General features: G+C 34.8%; 1 protein-coding gene across 1 annotated transcript in view; it reads left to right on the forward strand.

Annotated features, from left to right (window-relative positions):
- The window catches only part of Rsph3 (Radial spoke head protein 3), a 182713-nt gene that overhangs the window by 153863 nt on the left and 8421 nt on the right, over positions 1–20429 (forward strand). Inside the window, exon 9 of the mRNA XM_069832746.1 lies at positions 4702–4752. Within this exon, the coding sequence (XP_069688847.1) occupies positions 4702–4745 (44 nt within the window). The 3' untranslated portion in view covers positions 4746–4752. The remainder of the gene's footprint in view (positions 1–4701; positions 4753–20429) is intronic.

Below are 20429 nucleotides of genomic sequence, written 5' to 3' on the forward strand. Positions count from 1 at the left end.
AATGCTGTACCCTATTTCGAAAAAACTGAACTAATTTATTGACAACTTAAACCGTTTTTTCGCAATTGGGTACAGCATTTAATTTAGAAAGGAGCTAAATTACTGTTCAAAGTCACCTCAGCGTTCAAAGTCAACCCACTTTACGGTAGTTATTTTTATTTGCAGGAGTTTTCAATAGTAATATGGCAGCGAGCTCTGTACTAGTAGGAGCAAGGCTTTTTAATTAAGGAACCGTGTGATAAACGATAAATCTAAATCGTAATATGATTGAAAAAGCAATAATTGTTGTTATTTGGCGTGATCATCAAGGTAAATAATACTAATGGAGAGAGGGCTAGGTGTAATTTCTGCTACAAAATTGCAACCGCAGTCATCTGTGGTGGTTATGGCAGCCATATTGGTAATGTAAAAATATGTTACATTAGTCCATATGAATGCTTTCATGTGTTCAAATGGACTTTTCGGAGACCGAAATACCATTGGCATTGGTAGAGCATCTAAGAATAAAATATTCCTTGACTGACGACAAAAGAATCTGAAGTTTATGACGAAAATGAAGCTTGAAATTCGAAACTGTCTTTACAAACACACATTATTATCCTAATATGTCATAGAAAGTATAACATTTACCGTAAGTTACGTAAATAAAACGCCAATTTTTTTAACTATATCGATAATATAGTAAATTAATTAATTCCGGTTTATATTATTATTTAATATCAGTTATTATAGTTCGATCCCAGGTGGTGACAGGATTTTTTTCTCGTTGCCAAACTTTCAGAACGGCCCCGAGGTTCACTCAGCCTCCTATAAAATTGAGTACCGGGTCTTTCCCGGGGGTAAAAGGCGGCCAGAGCGTGGTGCCGACCACACCACCTCATTCTAGTGCCGAGGTCATGGAAAGCATGGGGCTCTACCTCCATGCCCCCCAAGTGCCTTCATGGCATGTTACGGGGATACCTTTTTTTTATCATAGTTTACGAAACAGTAATGCAGTAGCTCCGCATGTCGGTATTTGTTCGAATCAGTACTAACAGCCAGGTAACTACAGGCCGAGGCACAGTTACCAGTTGAAGCACAGATAGCTGTAAAGATGACGATAACTGTTGTTTCGGAAACTCGTTTCAAACATATCAACGCGTTAAATCGTAGATAACTATGTATCCGCCCCTGAGCACGAGTTCTACTCTTTCAGGGGCGAGCTAAAGTTTTTCTGTATATATTATATTTTAAGTTACAATTATTAGCAAAATAATTAAATAATTGTACAGGTAACTGTCCTTCCAGAAACCGGGCATAAGACTATCTGTCTTGAGATTCATAGCAATATTTTTTCGAGGGTTTTGTGCAAAAGTAATTAAATGTATTATTTTTCGGATTTTTTCACGCTGACATGGTTCTCCGTCATATCCACTAGAGGGCAGAAAGCTGTCGGATTGCTTCTACTTACATTGAAAATTGTAGGCAGAAGAAATGTCATTTTCAAAATTCTGTAATTTAATATTTATACCATGGTCGTGGTCATATTATAATATGGATAGTCAAAATTCTTAGAAACAATTGCAGGTAACTGTAGCATATCAATACACCCACTCTAAGGAAAATTCACCAGCGTAACAGGACTAGGTGATGTTTTCACAGGTCAAGGATTTATTTTTATGAAGGAAGAATACTTATTCCTTCTTGCGATATGCAATAATTAGCAACAGAAAATCAATATGGAAAACCTCTCCTTTTCCACAAGGACCACACAAGATGAAATTAATTCTGAAAAATGATTGTATAATCAAAAGACTGTATAAGCTGTTCGTATACTACAAAAAGATCATATGAAATCTATCTCAGAGTTTAGGTAAACAAATTTCTGTAACTATAATGTAAAACCAGTACACTTCACTGCAACGTATGATCATAGTGTAGGAAATACATACGTCATTCATTGTTGGAATATTTCGCCTTCGTCTCTTATTCATCAAAAAAGAGTTGTCATTAAACAGTGAAATAAAACTGGTTGTGTCTTATGAACTGACATCTGTAAAGTAGATACATTGTTGTCTAGTCTGGCTCCGATCGAACTGTACTACTGTTTTGTAAATACAGATCTTCACCTCCACTTCTTCTGTAACAGTGCAAACTGTCTTGCAATTAAAAATAACTGTTTGTATAATATAACATACGCAATCCTTTCTGCCACAGAAATATTTCACAAGTTAGGAAACTCTGTAACACATTTTCCGAACACTATGATCATACTATGAATCAGACTGTTGAATGTTTACTTATGATCATGTCCTTAGACCTGTGTGAAAGAAGAGTGAACTATGTGTATATCATAGGAAAGTTAAATTGTATTTCCCTTCTTTTGTTATAGCTATAACTGTAGTCCATTCACACTACAATATAGTTACAAATAAGAAACTTTAGATATATGAATAACCAATAATTTTTTTTCTTGTCATTTTGTTCATAATGATTTAAATATCCTTTTTATGTTAATTTATTAATTACAAATAGAACAATTTTTAATTTAACTACTCCTTCACTTGTTTCATGGTTTGTCGAAATATATCCTGCAGTCCTAAAAAGCACTAAATATCAGAACCAAGTTTTATCATATACGGAGCGATTAAAAATAACAATGAAGTATTTTTTACCATATACCGTAGGTGACTTTACACAGCCTACGTATTTTGAGATAAGAAGTGAGTTATCAGCGAATCCTCACTTTATCGCAAAAATGGCATTAGAACGAAGATATCTCCTGAAAGGTCCATAACTCCTACATATTGACCTTGTTATGTCAGCTGATTATCTTTCTGGCATTATGGATGTTTATAAGACTTACGGACATCGCTACATTTCTATAATATTTCTGACACTGTCCGGGTTCGTCACTTCGAATACTAATCCTGTTGCCTTCCCACTGTCACAATGAACTAAATATATGCTGCAATGTTAAAGGGTCATTTACGTTACAATGATTGAAAGTGAGGTTTTACGGATGACTTGAGATATTTACTGCCGAAGCGTAGCGGAATTTCGAAGGGAATTCGTACAAAACTTTAATTTCTTGTAATGTACAATACTTTATTTCATATTAGTCTATGTAGAATTTCATTATTTTTAATAAATGAATATTAACATGTTCATATTGAACAACCGGTAGAAAAAGGACACCCCTAAAACATGCTCAGAATGAACTGGTCCGTACGTATTGTTGAAGTTGGTGGACGAACTACGCTATACGGGGCTATTCATTCAGGAACAATTGATAGACGGAAAATCATGAAGGGAGATTTCGATAGATGCTTTGAACTTCGAAAAGAAGTATCAGATAAATGTAACGAAGCGATGGGAGAATGATCCAAGGGGGTAGAAATTTTGTAGAAATTTCACAAGGAGAACAGACGCAGGTATGTACGACTTCCACAATCGATAGAAGTAATATTCCATCGATTTGTGTAATGGATAACGTGAACTGCACAATAAATATAAACATGGTGCAGATGTAGGCTTAAATATTATTTACTAATTTCTGTATTATTCTATAATGTTGTACGCCAATTCTAAAATATTGTAGTATGAAGTGTTAAAAATTCAATATTAACCTTATTTTTGTTCTAATTGATTACGTCGCATTTGTATGTTAATAAAATAATGTTTAAGCTATTGCCATGATGCTCATTACGGGGCCGGTCATTGAACAATTGATAGAAAATGACACACCTAAAATCTGCTAATAATGGATTGCCCCGAATTATACCAACTTTTTTAAATATGATAAAAATAATTTGGAAGTAAATAAGTAGGCTTTGTCTGTATAATTTCTATTGAGTACCTTCACTTGTTTAGTTTTGAAGTTACTAATCAAGTAGGTCATGATTTATTCATATGTTGGTGATAGTGGCGTCCCTTTTGTGAATCTTAGAGTACATTGTACTGTAATGTTTTGTTTGTAGGCCATTTGGAAGATCATAAAGTAGTGAAATGAGACATAGTATATACGATAGTCGCCTGACAAAGAAAGCCATAGTGCAGGAGATGTTGCATACCTTCCAAGAGAGATCTCAAATTCAACGCACTTTTATGAGAATTGAGGCTATGCTTAACACTTATTTCCTCAGTCAAAATATTTGAGTAATAGTGGCTCATCTGACAAAGATAAAAAACAATATTGAAATTTACAATAGATACAGTAAGTTTGGATAAGTCATTGCAATGTCATACTGTAGACTGTTAGGACTTCTAGTTACGTAACGTATGTTTTAGTTACGTTTTAAAAAAACTGGTTCTGGATTTTAAGTTAGCATTATGCGAGGGAAAGTCAGAAAGCATAGTTCTTAAAACTTGTACGAAAAATATTACAATAACTTCTACTATAAAAACAATGTTGAATACTAATTTGCATTTTGGTTGATGCAGCTTCCATTACTTGGCAGAGGTTTATAAGTGAAGTGGCTGCAGAATCCTATTTTCTGTCTTTGTACCATATTTTTTCCCATTCACAGTTATATAAAATTAATTCCCAGTTAGCATTAATATGTAGAAGATCTCATGTTCAGAAACTCGTGACTCATTTTATAACTTAAGACGTTACTTTCCTTAATAATTTTATTTTAAGCTGCTGAAGAATGTGATGTGTTCAATATGAGATAATTCGAGTGTAATGTAAGAGTATTGACAATGTGTTTCATTTTATAGATCAGACTGAGTCCATGCCGATTATTCGAGCAGTTTGGGAATGAACTTAAGGTAATAACGCTCCAAATTCAATTAACTTAGAATATTATTTGTCCAATTAGCTCCGTGGAAGAGTGTGAGATTGTTCTCTTAGCGAAAAATTATACAGGGTGTTTCAGAAATATTTTGACAAACCTTGGGGGCATATTCCTCACACCAAACAAGAAAAAAGTTCATATAAATATATGTCTGAAAATCCTTAGTCTATTAGTTTTTAATGGAAGAACATAATGAAACATCTGTTAGATATTGTCAGCTTGGTAGCAAGTGTTGCAATTTTAATTAATTCAGAAACTCATAACAAATGTTCAAAACGTTCTCTTCTTGCTTCCACACACGTATGCACTCGTCGGATCATGGACTCCTCGGCAACACATAGCCAGTTAGGATACAATGGGTGCATCAGCAGACTTGCATCGATAACATCATTCGATTATCTAATAAAATGAATATTATTATCGGTTACATATTTAAGTTAAGTTGTTGGATTGTAACTCGAAACGCGTTGAAGGTAAACTTGCATTGTTATGAGTTTCCGAATTGATTAAAGTTGCAACACTTGCTACCAAGCTGACAATATCTAACAGATGTTTCATTATGTTCTTTCATTAAAAACTAAAAAACTAAGGATTTTCGGGCATATGTTTATATGAACTTTTTTCTTGTTTTGGTGTGAGGAATATGCCCCCAAGTTTTGTCAAAGTTTTTCTAAAACACCCTGTATAATGGCATTAACTCCACTTAAATCAGTAGGCCTATCACTGCTACATTAAAAAACATCATCTCCATTCCTTAGTTTGGGAAAAAAAAATCCTATTCTGGCTACAGTATCCATCTTTAATTTATACAACCAATAACTCCTCTTATCAAAATATTTATATTTTTAATTTTCTTTGCTGATTTTGTTATCCTTCATTTTGCTGACATTCATTCAGCGATCTGTGTATTCTTCAATTTTCTTTTTCAGTAATATAAAATATAAGTTTTTCTTATTATATTCATAATGGTGTATCCTTTTGCATTTCGAAGGCATCACGTTTCAGCTCTTTGTCTCTGATTATATATCCTTGTTATCATTATTAATTCGAGTTTATTAATAAAACTGAAACTAATATAACTGTGTTAAACTTTACTAGAGTGTTCGCTCTCGTTATATTTAAAGTTACAAAGTGGATTAATTTCCCAAGGAAAAACATACGCGTTGAAGTTTTCTCTTCAAAATTCAAAATAAACTGACGTCGTTAAAATTACACACAGCCTATTATGCGGTACATATGAATCTTATTCACGAACTCAATATCTGACTAAAATAAATACAGACTTACGTATGTTTTAATATGCAAAAATAGTTTATAAATATCAGTTGACAACAATGTCTACACTGGTTACCAAGGTTACGAAAGATTACTGACTGTGAGTCTCGTCTCACGTGTCAGGAAATTTAAACAGAGACACCAACGTTGTTTCTTTTCTATCATCATCAAAATACATCCGACGTAGACAAACTTCGTCATCCACACACTCAGTTATTATTATTATTATTATTATTATTATTATTATTATTATTATTATTATTATTATTATCCACGTTTATGGAAATTTAAACTTGAGATATTTTCTGCAGAAATTGATAGTATATTTTGCAATTGGTTTCGTCACTAAATTCTATATAATTTAGAATGGTCACACGACCCCTTTTGTATTTGAAATTTCAAATTGTATCCAATATGTCGGCTTTAAAGATGGCGGGGTGTTACAGTTATGTGTATAACTGGTTGATTCATTGGTGTTAAAAGAAATAGGAACATCTATATTCTAATATACATTATCAGACATGATTATAATAAGGTTGCTTCAGACTTTTGATTCACTCTGTAAATTAATAATAATAATAATAATGATAATAATAATAATAATAATAATAATAATAATAATAATAATAATCCGTGACCCTACAGCCCTTTAAGAGCCCAGACCGACCAGCCCGCTGCTGGCTTCACGCCCACATGCCGAAGCAGAGGTGGACGATCATCCAGCCAGAATGGAAGTACCGTGTGGTTAGCACGACTGACTTTCGTAACCGGATTTCGTTACCTATCATACCTCTCCAAGTGCATCACGATGCTGGGTGGGTACCGGTCCCACACACTGGACGAAATTTCATGAGAAAATGTCTTCCCCCATGAGGATTCGAACCAGCGAGCATTCCGTAACGCGAGTCCTAGGCAGGATGCCTTATACCACGACGCCACGGTTCGGATATAAAATTGGATGCAAGTTTGAAATTCCAAATGCAAAAGAAATTATTTGAAATATTAATAACATAAAACAAACTATTTTTTTTTTTTCATTTGAAAATTCAAAGTTGTATTCAATATGGCGGCACTGGACACGTTACCCAATACCTTGTAGTCTACCTATGCTAAAGATACTTATTAAAAGTGAAGTGCAGTAACAATTTCTTGGAAATTACGTGTGACTTCCGATCATGTGCAACGCCTATTATTTTCTTGCCATTCTAGTGACCCGACCAGCTCAAAAATCTCTTTTCATGAACACTGAACTGTAGAAGAGTTTGACGAACTGTCGATATGAAGCCTCATCATTTTAACGCACAATTTTATAAATTATTATGCTGCACTACCGGGAATGCAAAACCAGATGAGAAATAGTCACGCATCCGTGTCTGATAAGTGGATAACATTGCAAGCAGGAAGGAACTCCGCCGTAGAACTACTTCTCATTGTCGCAATATCTTAAAGACACTCGCTTCCTGAACCCTTCATACATTATTCATTACGGACAACAGCACAGCTGAATTTCATACAAGTCTTTACAAGTACTACCTACACTAGGACTAATTTCCGATGTCCGAATAGTAAGTAAATATATATATTCCTTCTCAAATGGATTAAATGTACAGGGACATCATTTTATTTTTATTAACATTTCTAATATTAACCTGGCTATACCTCTGGATTAACGGTTGAGAACCGGAAACACCGTTTGCTACCCTCTTCCACCACTGGAGTTCGATGATACTGCGTAAAATACAAACAAATCAGTTTACTAATAATAATAATAATAATAATAATAACAATAATAATAGGCTAATAATAATAATAATAATTTATTTATTTCATCTGGCAGAGCTAAGGCCAGTAGGCCTTCTCTTCCGCCCAGCCAGACTCTAATTCTAATTGAATACAATTGCTTACATAGTTATTACATTAATATCTAGACCATAAAACAACATGAAAGTAAATAATGAAAGTTGGATAAGTAATGTTAGTATGACAATAATAAACATTGGTAAGAAATAGTAATAATAATAATAATAATAATAATAATAATAATAATAATAATAATAGCAATAATAATAATAATAATAATAATAATGAGATAATTTACAGTAGATATTTATCTGTGATATATATAACCATTAAACATTGAAAAACCTGAAACAGCTATTATTGTTAACAAGAATTGTTAGAAAAATATTTCGTTAGTCTATTCTTAAATTGGTTTGATGTCTGACAGTCCCTGACATTACTCGGTAGGGAATTCCAAAGCCGAGGAACAGCCACAGTGAAAGAAGATGAATATGAGGATGTTCGGTGGGAGGGAATGGATAATATTGAGGAGTGTTGTGATCGTGTGTCTAGGTTATGATGGGTGGATAAATTTTGAAAACGAGACGCAAGATAGACAGGAGTGGAGAAATGCAATATATGAAAGAGAAGGGAAAGACAGTGAATTTTCCTACGATCTTCTAGACGGAGCCAGTTATACTAGGTATAGGAGGGAAGAAAAGTAGTTCATCCATTTACAGTACGTAAAATAGTAAATATCGCGATTTTGAGTTTGATAATTTTCATTAGGTTTTTGTTTAATCAAAATATAGTACAGTATTAACAATAAGTGTTTTTATCATGAATTGAGTTATCTATTCGGACTTATTCATTATGCAGTGTATATTATACTGTCTACAGCGTACAATATAGAGAATGAAGTTAAATTGAAAAATAATCATAATATGGATATTTAAACACATTTTTGAAAATGGTGGCCGTTCATTTCGATGCAGGCTCCAGTTCTTTTGTACATATTATCGCACTATAGACTATGGTTCCAATTACCAGTTTCGTCCTTTGAAATAATTCTGTATCTACTCTGTAAAAGAGTATCGTGCGTACTGTAAATTCAATCTTCACTTCTGCCCGATCCGAAAAGATAAAATTACTCAGACATGCTACCTACTATCCGTCCAAGTGGTTTTGTAGCAGGATCGTAGAAAGGGAGGAAATTACATGACATTTAATTACTTAACGAAGCCCTTTTATTTAAGTTATTTTAAACAATTGTATAATATTACTTAGACGTCCAATTCCTAACAGAAATTAATGTTTTCAGAAAATATCTAAGACAGCCCAGCCACTAGCCTTTACAGAGGGGCGAGCAGAATCTGGTGGGGGAAACCGGGATGCGACGTAGTCAAACGTACGACGGTACCTGTGCGAAAATATGATTCAATATTGAAAGCTCTTTCGTCACTGGAAAACGCGAACATATTTCTGGAACGTACTATACTCACTAACTCACTATGTTTACTATGACCGTAAAGCGACTTTGACTGCATACGTGGCCTTGGTTCTTTGCGGTGGACGGTTGGAAGTTTACTAGTAGAGGGGGTGGGAGTGAAGTACATTAAAAAAATCAGGTACAATAAAAATTGAAGTACAAATAAAATGATGTCCCTGTATATCCCTTGTCTTGTCTTAACTTGTGGTTTATCGCCATTTGATCACATGCTCAGGGAAACACGCTGGTTGAACAGTCTACTATTTATTTTAAATCGTTAGAAAAATAAGGACGTATCAGGCCAAGGGAGCTTGCAGCGCAACGCCTTAACCGTAACACTACCGCTCCTTTGCTTCAAAATAACTGAAATCAAAATTATTTTTACGGTGTATCCTATAACGTAAGCATTTCCATGACGACAGAAATCGAAGGACGTTAGTGTGATTTCTGTTCCACAAAATTCTTTCATTTTTTATTAATGTGGTAGAATATAATTATGTTAAAAGTCAAAAAAAGTATCAAGTCCTTTCCCCAAAAGTATCGATCGTTTTCGATACCTCCAACTGACTGAATGTAAGTCTTATCTGTATTACCCTCCACTTCACGATCCCGGTTGGAACAGAGATATGAATACGTCCATCAGCAGACGGAATTACAGCCTATTATTTCATCTTAACTGTCCACCGAATCATGTCTCATCAACCCCCCCCCCCCCAACATAGGAGTGTAATAATCCTGCAGCACCTGCCGGAGACCCATTCTGCACACATATCACTTATCTCGCCATTCCAAATCAACTATTGAAGCTCTCTCTAGGGTGGATGTGTCATATTCGCATTTAAAACACAGCCCCCAACAGCTGGAAGACATTTCCGTCTCACCCACAAACTAGCAAACCACATGCAGGTTGTTCGGTGACGTTGTATCAGCGACTAATGCTGTTTCGGAGGGTGGATATGAACCCCACGTGCAGATCCAGGCGGGAAGTCAGATAACATTAGCAAGTGTTCTTCTAGCTGACATAGTTCACGCAGATGACGAATTCTCACGAAAGAAAGTGCGTTTCGATCCCCGGCAGATCTTTTTAGATTTCTGAATATGAACTACGAGACAGGTTTCAAAAATCTAGGTTTGTCATATTTAAAAATCCGGAACACTTTACTTTCATATTGTAAAAGTCTGACTAAATATTTAACTTATACTCTGTAGGATGAATTTGTGATATTGCGCAGTAACTTTTCAGAACCGCCTTAAAATCAATTACAACTGTGTTTCTTGATAAGAAGTTTTGTAAGGAAACTTCTTATCTGATAATACACCTCGTACAATACTGAATATGTAATCGCACTGCTACTCCCTCTACCTCCAGCTCAGTCCAGTCCACTTCAGTGTCAATCATAGAAAATCAAGAAATGCCAACAAAATTGAACTTTGGAAATTGCCTTAACAAATTTTTACTCCCTCTGTCCCATAATAATTGTCGGTACGCTTTTATTTCTTGTCCCATAATAATTGTCCGATATCCATAATTTTACACTGGCGTTTACATAGGAGCAAAATGAAACACATGAATGAGTAATACAACTGTATTACTCCAGAATCAGTATAAAATTGTCACTAATTTGATATTCCGCTCAATTAGCAAAAGAAAAACATTATTAATCCGGGATCTGTATAAATTGGCCAATCATTGAGCCAAAAAAGAACATGAATATTACTTGCACAACTTTATGACTCCAAGATCAGTACAAATTGGCTAGTCATTGAGCCGAAAATAAATACTCCTAGAAATCCAAATTTATTAACTGCAGGAGTAGTGTAAATTGACCAAGAAGTGAAAGAAAGAAAAACATTCTCCTGCGAGTAAAGACGAAAAAACTGCCTGTTAGACCGCGAAGGTTGTCATTCCAACAGTTTTCCTAGAACCACAGATCTACTGCTGCAGTGCTACTGTAGCCTCGTCGTAAATGTTCCGAGGACACTCCAAGCGAGATGGCAGGATGTTGAGGTGGTCCAGGTGCCCCTTTTGCATATGGGGAATCTTGTTGTTGTTCCCGTCATTGACTTTCATTATTTCATTGAGATGGGACTGCAAAGTGAGAAAGAAGTTGTTGTGCTTGTCTCGTGTGAGTTGAGAGAAAGCTGTTTCAAGGCGGCGATCAACTCCTCAATATTTTGTGGAGCTGACTGATGCTGGAGAGACTGAATAGCCCGGAAGTAATCCAGATCTAAAACATTCATATCCAGAATGTTTGGCGGTTGGCACACGAGTTCCAAAGTGAATCCTCTGGCTGCTGCAGCGTCCATCCAGATGCGGTCATTGGGAACGATATGCGGACGCGCATTGTCCTGCTGAACTGGCACCTGAATTCTCCCTGTGCGCGGTCCAGGAGGCCATTTTGCATTTATTGCTGGGATTAATTTGGTGATGAGCATGGATCCACTTTCCAAAGATTGCCAAAAGGGGGCCGTTGCCAAATGCAGCGTGCTGTTCTTTTACTGATATGAAATTTCTCGGCCGCACCTGTTATGGCACCTTTCTTCACTACGTCAGCCGTGGTGTTTTTCAACAAAAATTCCTATACCGCCTACCGTTCACTGTCTGTAAGGTTCTTCTACCCCTGTCACTCACTACCGCCAGTTGTGTTTCCAGGATGTACATGTCTGTTCAAACTAAGTACTCACTGTAGGAGTATGTTCTATTAATGATTTCCAGCTTGCTTTGCTACACTGGTTTGTATACAGTGCCACACCGGTGAGTTGAAAACCAATACCCACTTTCGGTAATCTTCTGGGTGATGTGTGTTGCTTGTCAATAAGATCACTTCATTGCTCTGCATAACCTTGTGTACTGATCTACTGGGCTTCTCCTCATGCGTGCACTTCTCATTTGCCCCGTCGTCTGTACTTACTGTAATATCATTTCGGCGTACCGGACAATTATTATGTGACAGAGGAAGTATTAATAATGCCGTTAAACTTATCCAATTATTTTGCAATAACACAAATGTTTTATTTTAACATGTTGATGAACGTTTTCGGTTCAAAGAACCATCATCAGATCTCCAATGAACCTACAAAATCTTATGAACAAAGTAGCCTATTATAAACAATCAGTAAAATCATGGGTTTTATGAAATACATTCGAAAGCATAATGGATTATGATGATACATATGGTCCAGTTTCATCAATCTTTGTTAAATATTTAACATGTCGTTAAGGCAGTTTAACAGTAAACTTAACGGAAGAGATGTTTCATCAACAGTTATTATTGCTAACATCATGTTAAACTCACTGTTAAATTAACAAGGCATACTCCCGCAGTTAAATCCTTAACGTCCTGTTACAGCGTGAATCATGGCTGCCAGGGATCATATGATACAAGCCGCATTATTATATCGAGATATATTTTTCAGTGAAAACAATTAGCTGCAATCACTACTTCAGCATTTCTAATTATTCAGAATAGATATGTTCATAAATACTAAAATGACTGATATTAATATTGGCACTGCAACCGCAGTAAAGAGAAGGTACGTGCTTATTAATGTAAGCATTTCTGTGATTATTATTCCGTATTAATACTCAGATATAATTGCAGATTTTCAAAACGATGATTTAACAGTTCACATGTAAATATGACTAATGACGTGTGAAGATATGTTAGGTATATAAGATATTAAAATAATGTTAACGCTTACCATTGTAGTATTCAGCATCACAATTATCTTCATTTGCTATTGGTTCTATTTGATCCTGGATAAATAACTGAAAGAATCTTCGCACAAATATCAACTTTGAGAGTGAAAGTACCACCGTCAGTTTTAAAACTTTCCACTGTATCTTGTGCATGACTCGTCTTAGCATTTCTCTAATATTTTCATAATATTGATTTGTTTCATAGTTCGCATTTTCACATCCAAATGGCGATTGAAAATCTTGGGTTAAAGAGACCCATGCTTGTTCCTTTTTCCTAATGAAAGTTCCATCACTACGTTTGCGTTCAATTACATTCTTATAATGAAGTGCTAGATCTACTAAAATAATTCTATTTCTCATATGAGATAAAATTACGTAACATGTTCTTTTTCTCGACTTCCGTTGTAATTATATTAGTCTCCAATACTTCCATGATGTAAAAAATACAATTTTCCGCTAAAACAAATGACTACACAAATTAAAGGCATATTCTGTAAAGTATCATACATTCACTGCTTCTTTGATTCCTGTTGCATTAATCTTAAAGTCATGTTACCTAACCAAAGTATCTCAAATGGTTGGTGAAACACTATTACACTTACAGCATGTTTAATTTTTAACAACACGTTAGTTAACATGCTGTTAGCGTTATTTTAACGAAGCTTGATGAAACTGGGCCATAGAGTCACACGTAAATGGATAAAATCTATACTAATAATAAATCTGTAGCCGAAATTTTTCTGGTAATTTTCGATTTTCCAAAAATAATTGGTCCTAACATATATAATTAACCACCCTGAAACCGAAAATCGCTTTTTTGAAATTTTTGTTTGTATGTCTGTCTGTCTGTCTGTCTGTATGTTTGTTACCTTTTCACGCGATAATGGATGAACGGATTTCGATGAAAATTGGAATATAAATTAAGTTCGTTGTAACTTAGATCTTAGGCTATATGGCATTCAAAATACATTATTTAAAAGGGGGGTTATAAGGGGCCTGAATTAAATAAATCGAAATATCTCGCTTATTATTGATTTTTGTGAAAAATGATACATGACAAACGTTTCTTTAAAAATAATTTGTGATAAGTTGTATTCCTTGAAAAATTTTGATAGGACTGATATTTAATGAGATAAATGAGTTTTAAAATTAAAATAACTGCCATCTAAGGCCGTGTAATGGATTAAAAAACAAATGACTTCGTCTATAAGAGGCCTTGGACAGCAACAATCGAAAGCTATGAAAGATAGCCTACAGAGAATGTTTCTGTGTTTGTATGAAGTAATATCGGAAGCTAAATTAACCGATTTGTATAATTAATTATTATTTCACCATCGGAAAGTGTAGTTTCTCTATATGGACATAATGATATAATGTTATTACAGTAACTTCTGATATAATATAATATGATATAATATAATATAATATAATATGTAATATTATATAATATAATTTAAGTTATTTGAAGGGTTCACAACCATAGTGGGCCAAGCGCCATTTACTGAAGACGTAGAAAACAAAGGTTAAAATTAAGTTATTACCATAATTCAATGGAAACCTACCTGTATAACAAGTAAAATAAAATATACATATTAAATCTAAATGATGTCAATCTTCATTAAACTATGGTTGCATGTAATAAAAATTAAGAAACAGGTTAAAGGAATTGTCATTGCACCAAATGAGTGTCTCTGGACCAAAATGATCGCATTTTAATTATTTGGATGCAATTTAAATTAAGTAACATATTAAACGATTTATCCTTCTATCAAACACGAATGTTCCCTGGATAAAATGTCCTATTTTAATTATGTAATTACTTTATATTTATTTCTAACGGGTTCAGCGGAGCGCACGGGTACGGCTAGTATATGATATTACCATGAAACAGTAGAAATTGTATGTACAAGGATAAAATTGTTAAAAAGTAAACGATCAATCAAGTTTTATGAGTATAAGTTCAAGCTATATAAATAGCATAAGCACCATTCCATGTGACTGTGTAACAGGATTAACATGAAGTCTGCATTTACAAATGTCAGTGCTGTTGCAAATTGGCAGAGTAGTGAGGAGAGATGAACATTATGTAGCTTCATGCGTAGTAAAACATCTGTGTTATTGCCAAATAATTTGATAAGTTTGACGGCATTATTAATAAAACTTTGTTAATTCATACAGCTTATCGGACCCAACATGGTTTTTAAATTTGGAAATTGCGTTTTCAGTAACTTAAGTAATAAATAAATATCTTTAAAAACCTTTCGTGTTTTTTATTCTATTAATGTAACATTGCAGCTTATCTTACTTTTGAGGTTAAGTATTGTTGTTTCGTATTTCCGCTCTGAGTAGTTGACAATAGTAATTATTTAGTATGCCGTGATAGATAGCAGTTTGTTTTTTGAACTTCATTACAAGGAAACATAATAATGTCTTATTACTGTGTTTTATAATAATTATCATTTACGTAAGTAAATCAGTTTTGCTTCTGAAAGGTATTTAATCACTAGCCGTACCCGTGCGCTCCGCTGCACCCGTTATAAATAAATATAAAGTAATTACACAATTAAAACAGGACATTTGATCCAGGGAACATTCGTGTTTGATAGAAGCATAAATCGTTTATGTTACTTAATTTAAATTGTATTTAAAAAATTAAAATGCGATCATTTTGATCCAGAGACCATTCATTTAGTCATAAAAATTATTTTAGGAAATACAGGAAACGAATGTACAGAATAGCCTATCACGTTTTCTGTGCATAAGAAGCTATTTTAATCTTACCTGTCCTCGATTCACTCAGAAGTTACTGTAATAACATTATATAGCATTATGTCCATCTAGAGAAACTACACTTTCTAATGGTGAATTAATAATTAATTATACAAATCGGTTAATTTAGCTTCCGATATTACTTCATACAAACATAGCTTTCGATTGTTGTTGTCCAAGGCCCCTTATAGACGAAGTCATTTGTTTTTTATTTCATTACACTGCCTTAGATGGCGTTGTTATTGTAATTTTGAAACTCATTTATCTCATTAAATATCAGTCCTATCAAAATTTTGCATAGAATAAAACGTATCGGAAATTATTTTTAAAGAAACTTTTGTTATGTAATATTTTTCATGAAAATTAATAATAAGGGAGATTTTTCGATTTATTTAATTCAAGCCCCCTTATAACCCCCCTTTTATATAAATTATTTTGAATGCCATATAGCCTAAATTCTAAGTTACAACGAACTTAATTTATATTCCAATTTTCATATAAATCGGTTCAGCCATTATCGCGTGAAAAGGTAACAAACATCCAGACAGACAGACATACAAACAAAAATGTCAAAAAAGCGATTTTCGGTTTCAGGGCGGTTAATTATACATGTTAGGACCAATTATTTTTGGAAAATCGAAAATTACCAGAAAAATTTCGGCTACAGATTTATTATTAGTATAGATGAAGAATAAAATCCGAAACCAGTAATCGCAAAAATATTGTCATGGAAACCAGACTAAATACAAATACAAAAAGCGTCTCCGTAATTTCTAGTCGGAGACGAAATGTCACGGCGTCGCCACATGTTAGAAATACAATAATGCCACAATAGAATCCTGCGTGGTTATGGGACACAGAGGGTGCCGGCTTTAATATATGAGTTTCGAATTGGATTCAGATGGAAGAGCGTGAAGGATACAGAAAGACCATGCATAATGTACACCGCGCGACAAAAGTCAGACAACTGGCTTGCCGTGGAGAGAAACCAATAGCTTCTCTGCTGTATAACGTCGACGATTGTCTTCTATTCATTTCACGATGTAAGCTTCTAGATCTTCCCTTCTTTTCTTATGTTCGTCTTGGTTTCTCTCATTCTTTTGACTGTACACTAAGCTACTTGAGCTAATCTGACGTTTTTACACGTCTAGTGAATGTTTTCTTGTAGCTCAATGTTGGCTTGCACTATATTCGGATTGGAACTCCGGTGTTGATTTTCATCATATCGTCGGCTTACTTCTAAAACCCTTAAGTCCAATTTTTACCGAATGTCGAAATCTGTGTATATTTTCAAAAATTCGTCTGCTGACAGCACCTCGTGAGAATGCTAATGTTTCGGTGATTTTAAAGATACGCTGGAAAGGTATGATGGAGGGAGGGGTCAATGTCTGATTTAAGTTTCTTTTTGGGTTAGATGGCTTAAATAAAGGGATAGCTGAGTGACATTAAGCCGAGGTATGTCACAAGGTTAGTGGGTTAGTTGAGGGGATTATTTAAGTGATATGAGACAGAGGAATTGTGTGACATATCTTTAAACTTACCAATATTTCTATATTTTATAAATAACAAATGCTTAACAATTGTTAGTTGGGTATAAAAAGAATAAGAAGTTATTTTGCTCTCTTGGAGGAGTTCCTCAAATGCCATTACGAGGTATTAAAAGTAAGCCAACGATATATTATATTATGGACATAATTTCGTATCATGACATTAATACAGTGATATGAAGCAAAGGATGGCGTAGCATCTCAGGTGATATCGGATATGGGCAACTAAACGTACAGTTGGAGTTTGGGGTATCGTCGTGGTTGTCATAATGCTGCAGAGCTGAAAAGCCGCGGGTTCGATTCCCCCGATCTAATTCTTTTGACCGCACTATGGCTCTGGGGTTTATTCAGCCTCTAACAGAAATGAGTTCCAGGCAGATTTCCTTGGGAGTAAAGGGGAAGGACTGAAGGACTGACATCCCTACTATCATTAATGCCGATTTTCTACAAAGATGAGAGCCTTAATCTCCCGCCTTCCTCTGTGCCGATTTGGCCTGTAGTGGGCTTGTCTTTACCTCATACAATATGTAGGCCTACAGTTGTCTTCTACACGACTCTGTACATCTCTGTAGGAAATATTCTCGACAGTGCACTAGTTTCAATTATACATGTCTTTGGCGAGACCCATTATTATGCGGATTGTTTTATAGATCTGGTGACGGTTAAGTGATTTCTTAAGCCTATCGTCATACTATCTCCGGGCTAAAACTCCGCCTGTAGAGTCCTCTCACTTCACTCCTGCTTAATAGATCAATGACATAGTGTAGAAGGACTTCCGTCTACCCATCTGTAGACAAATGAGTATTTTTTTCTATTTCTCGCAATTTTCTGCAATTAAACATAAGGAACAACTGGATAATACGCACGGTCGAGCAATGTCGATGGTCGACGTTACTCGCTGGCCACTAGTCACCGGGCCGTACCGAGCCGTGTCAAACAAAAGCCAATCGAAATGGTGGTAGTAAAATTCGCGACTATATTCTTAAATAAATCACTCCATTAGTCAAGTGTAACATTTATGCAGTGCAACAACGATGTTTTGAATGCACCAAAAAAAAAGGCATATGTAGTAAGATGTTAAAGTAGGTTATGACAACGAAATAAAAGGGAAAAAAGGTGTCTTTCACGGAATATCATTTAAATAACAGAAAGTAAATTTCCGGTCAATGTTCACCAAAGCGTTAAGTACGTAATTATGACTGCGTTGCAGTTTTATTTGTGGCCTAGAGAAAAAATACCAAGCCTTTTACAAAAAAAAAACTTTTAGGGGCCATGAAATTATTCCCTGCTTTAATTATATTATCGTTTATCAATATCACGAAACAAAAACTGTCATAAAGGCCATGACCGACTAGAAACATCGATACCCCAGAGATAAATCCATTCGGCCGTGATAAAACAAAAGAAAATGCGAGAGAGATTTTAGTTCGAGATAAAATGGATACACAATTTTGATGACTATACTGTTAGTAACTGGAGATCGCTTGTAAGATCTGTCTTAATCTTCTATGTAGAAATGTCGTCCAAACAAATTGGTTGTCCAGGGAAAAATCATTGAAATAGATGAGAGTAACAGTGGTGCTATCTCTCAGTAATGTTCAGAACGAAGGAGGTAGAGAGAAAAAGAAACAAATTTCTCCTTCTGACGACACCACAGACCAAAGTCATGTTCTTATGTTGTCAACATTGTATATTTAGTTAAATTTGGTCGTAAACGGAACGGTACGGTTCAAATCTACCGTGCTAATTCTCCAGTTTAGCAAAAATATTTTATTTTGAAATCACTGAATCTATTTTTCTAATTCGATTCCTGAACGTAAAAATGTTATCTCAGTTGCCAGTGGTTGATTGCAATTAATTTTTATTGGTACCATCAGACTTCATTTCCAAAAGGCAACTGCAACTTCATATATTTAACAACGGATATGAAAAAAAAAAAACTTTCCATAAAACATACTGCTATTGTTCTCCAACAAGGAGATCAACCTTGAAAGGAATATGCTTACTATTGCATCATCTATTGGAACGAAGTAGATAAATAATATTACCGTTATAACGCCAGTTTAAAAACCATGCGCTCTCCTGCATATGTTATTTCCTGTATGAAGGGATTAAAAGACCAGGAGATTAACTGTGATCTAATTTTGTAACTAGGGTAGTATCAATATGTCTGTATCAATGTTATGGTTTGTGCTGTGAGAGCTAGCCGATAGAGATAAGAGTACCCACGTGTGTGACCTTATGACATCAACATTCATTCACAGCATTATCCCCCTTCGTCTCATCCGGCAGAGACTTTCTCGTGGTTGGAGCACAGTATATATCTTTCAGGCAGTTTTGAAATGATTGAGTTATATTTCTAGTTGAGCCGATAATTAGTCTATGTCCTAGTTGTGCTGAATTTCAATCAACAGAACTGTATATTAATTTCAACATCTACTCTGCTTCTTCGCTTATAACGTTTCTATGGAATTGCATCATATATTAGTTTATTACGCACGTGCTATCCATGTCAGTCTTATTATCAGACGATTACAAATCTCGGATTATATCTCTGCCTCTGTGCAACGTCACGTTTACGGTAAGGAGGAGGAGGGAAAGAGATAAGTTCGCAATGTTTTTCATTCCTTTGACTCCCACCAGAAAGATAAGCCGTTTGAAAGTTACCGCTCGCTCACCGGTAGAGATATAATCCGAGATGATTGATGATGATGATGATGATGATGATGATGATGATGATTCTTATTATTATTATTATATTTCACTGGAATTTAATTATTATTTAAATAATGTCCTAATAAACAGAACTGATTGTGTAAAAGATACACAAATATTCATTTACGGTCAATAACTTATTCTTTTTCCACGCCTGAATCTCTTTTAATGCTCTGCTATACATTGGTGCGGTCGAAACTCGAACATGCGTCTGTAGTTTAGAACTCGATTACAACTACTGAGTCGACTAAATTAGGAAATGTACAAAGAAAATTTATATATTTATTTTATGTTCATTGAGATTTCTGCCCATTAATTTCGGGTATAGTTATGAGAGAAATTGTTAGACGCAATGAACTAGATTCTCTGTTATTTTG

The sequence above is a fragment of the Periplaneta americana genome, chromosome 8, assembly GCF_040183065.1.
Source record: "Periplaneta americana isolate PAMFEO1 chromosome 8, P.americana_PAMFEO1_priV1, whole genome shotgun sequence".
NCBI classification, from domain to species: Eukaryota; Metazoa; Arthropoda; class Insecta; order Blattodea; family Blattidae; genus Periplaneta; species Periplaneta americana.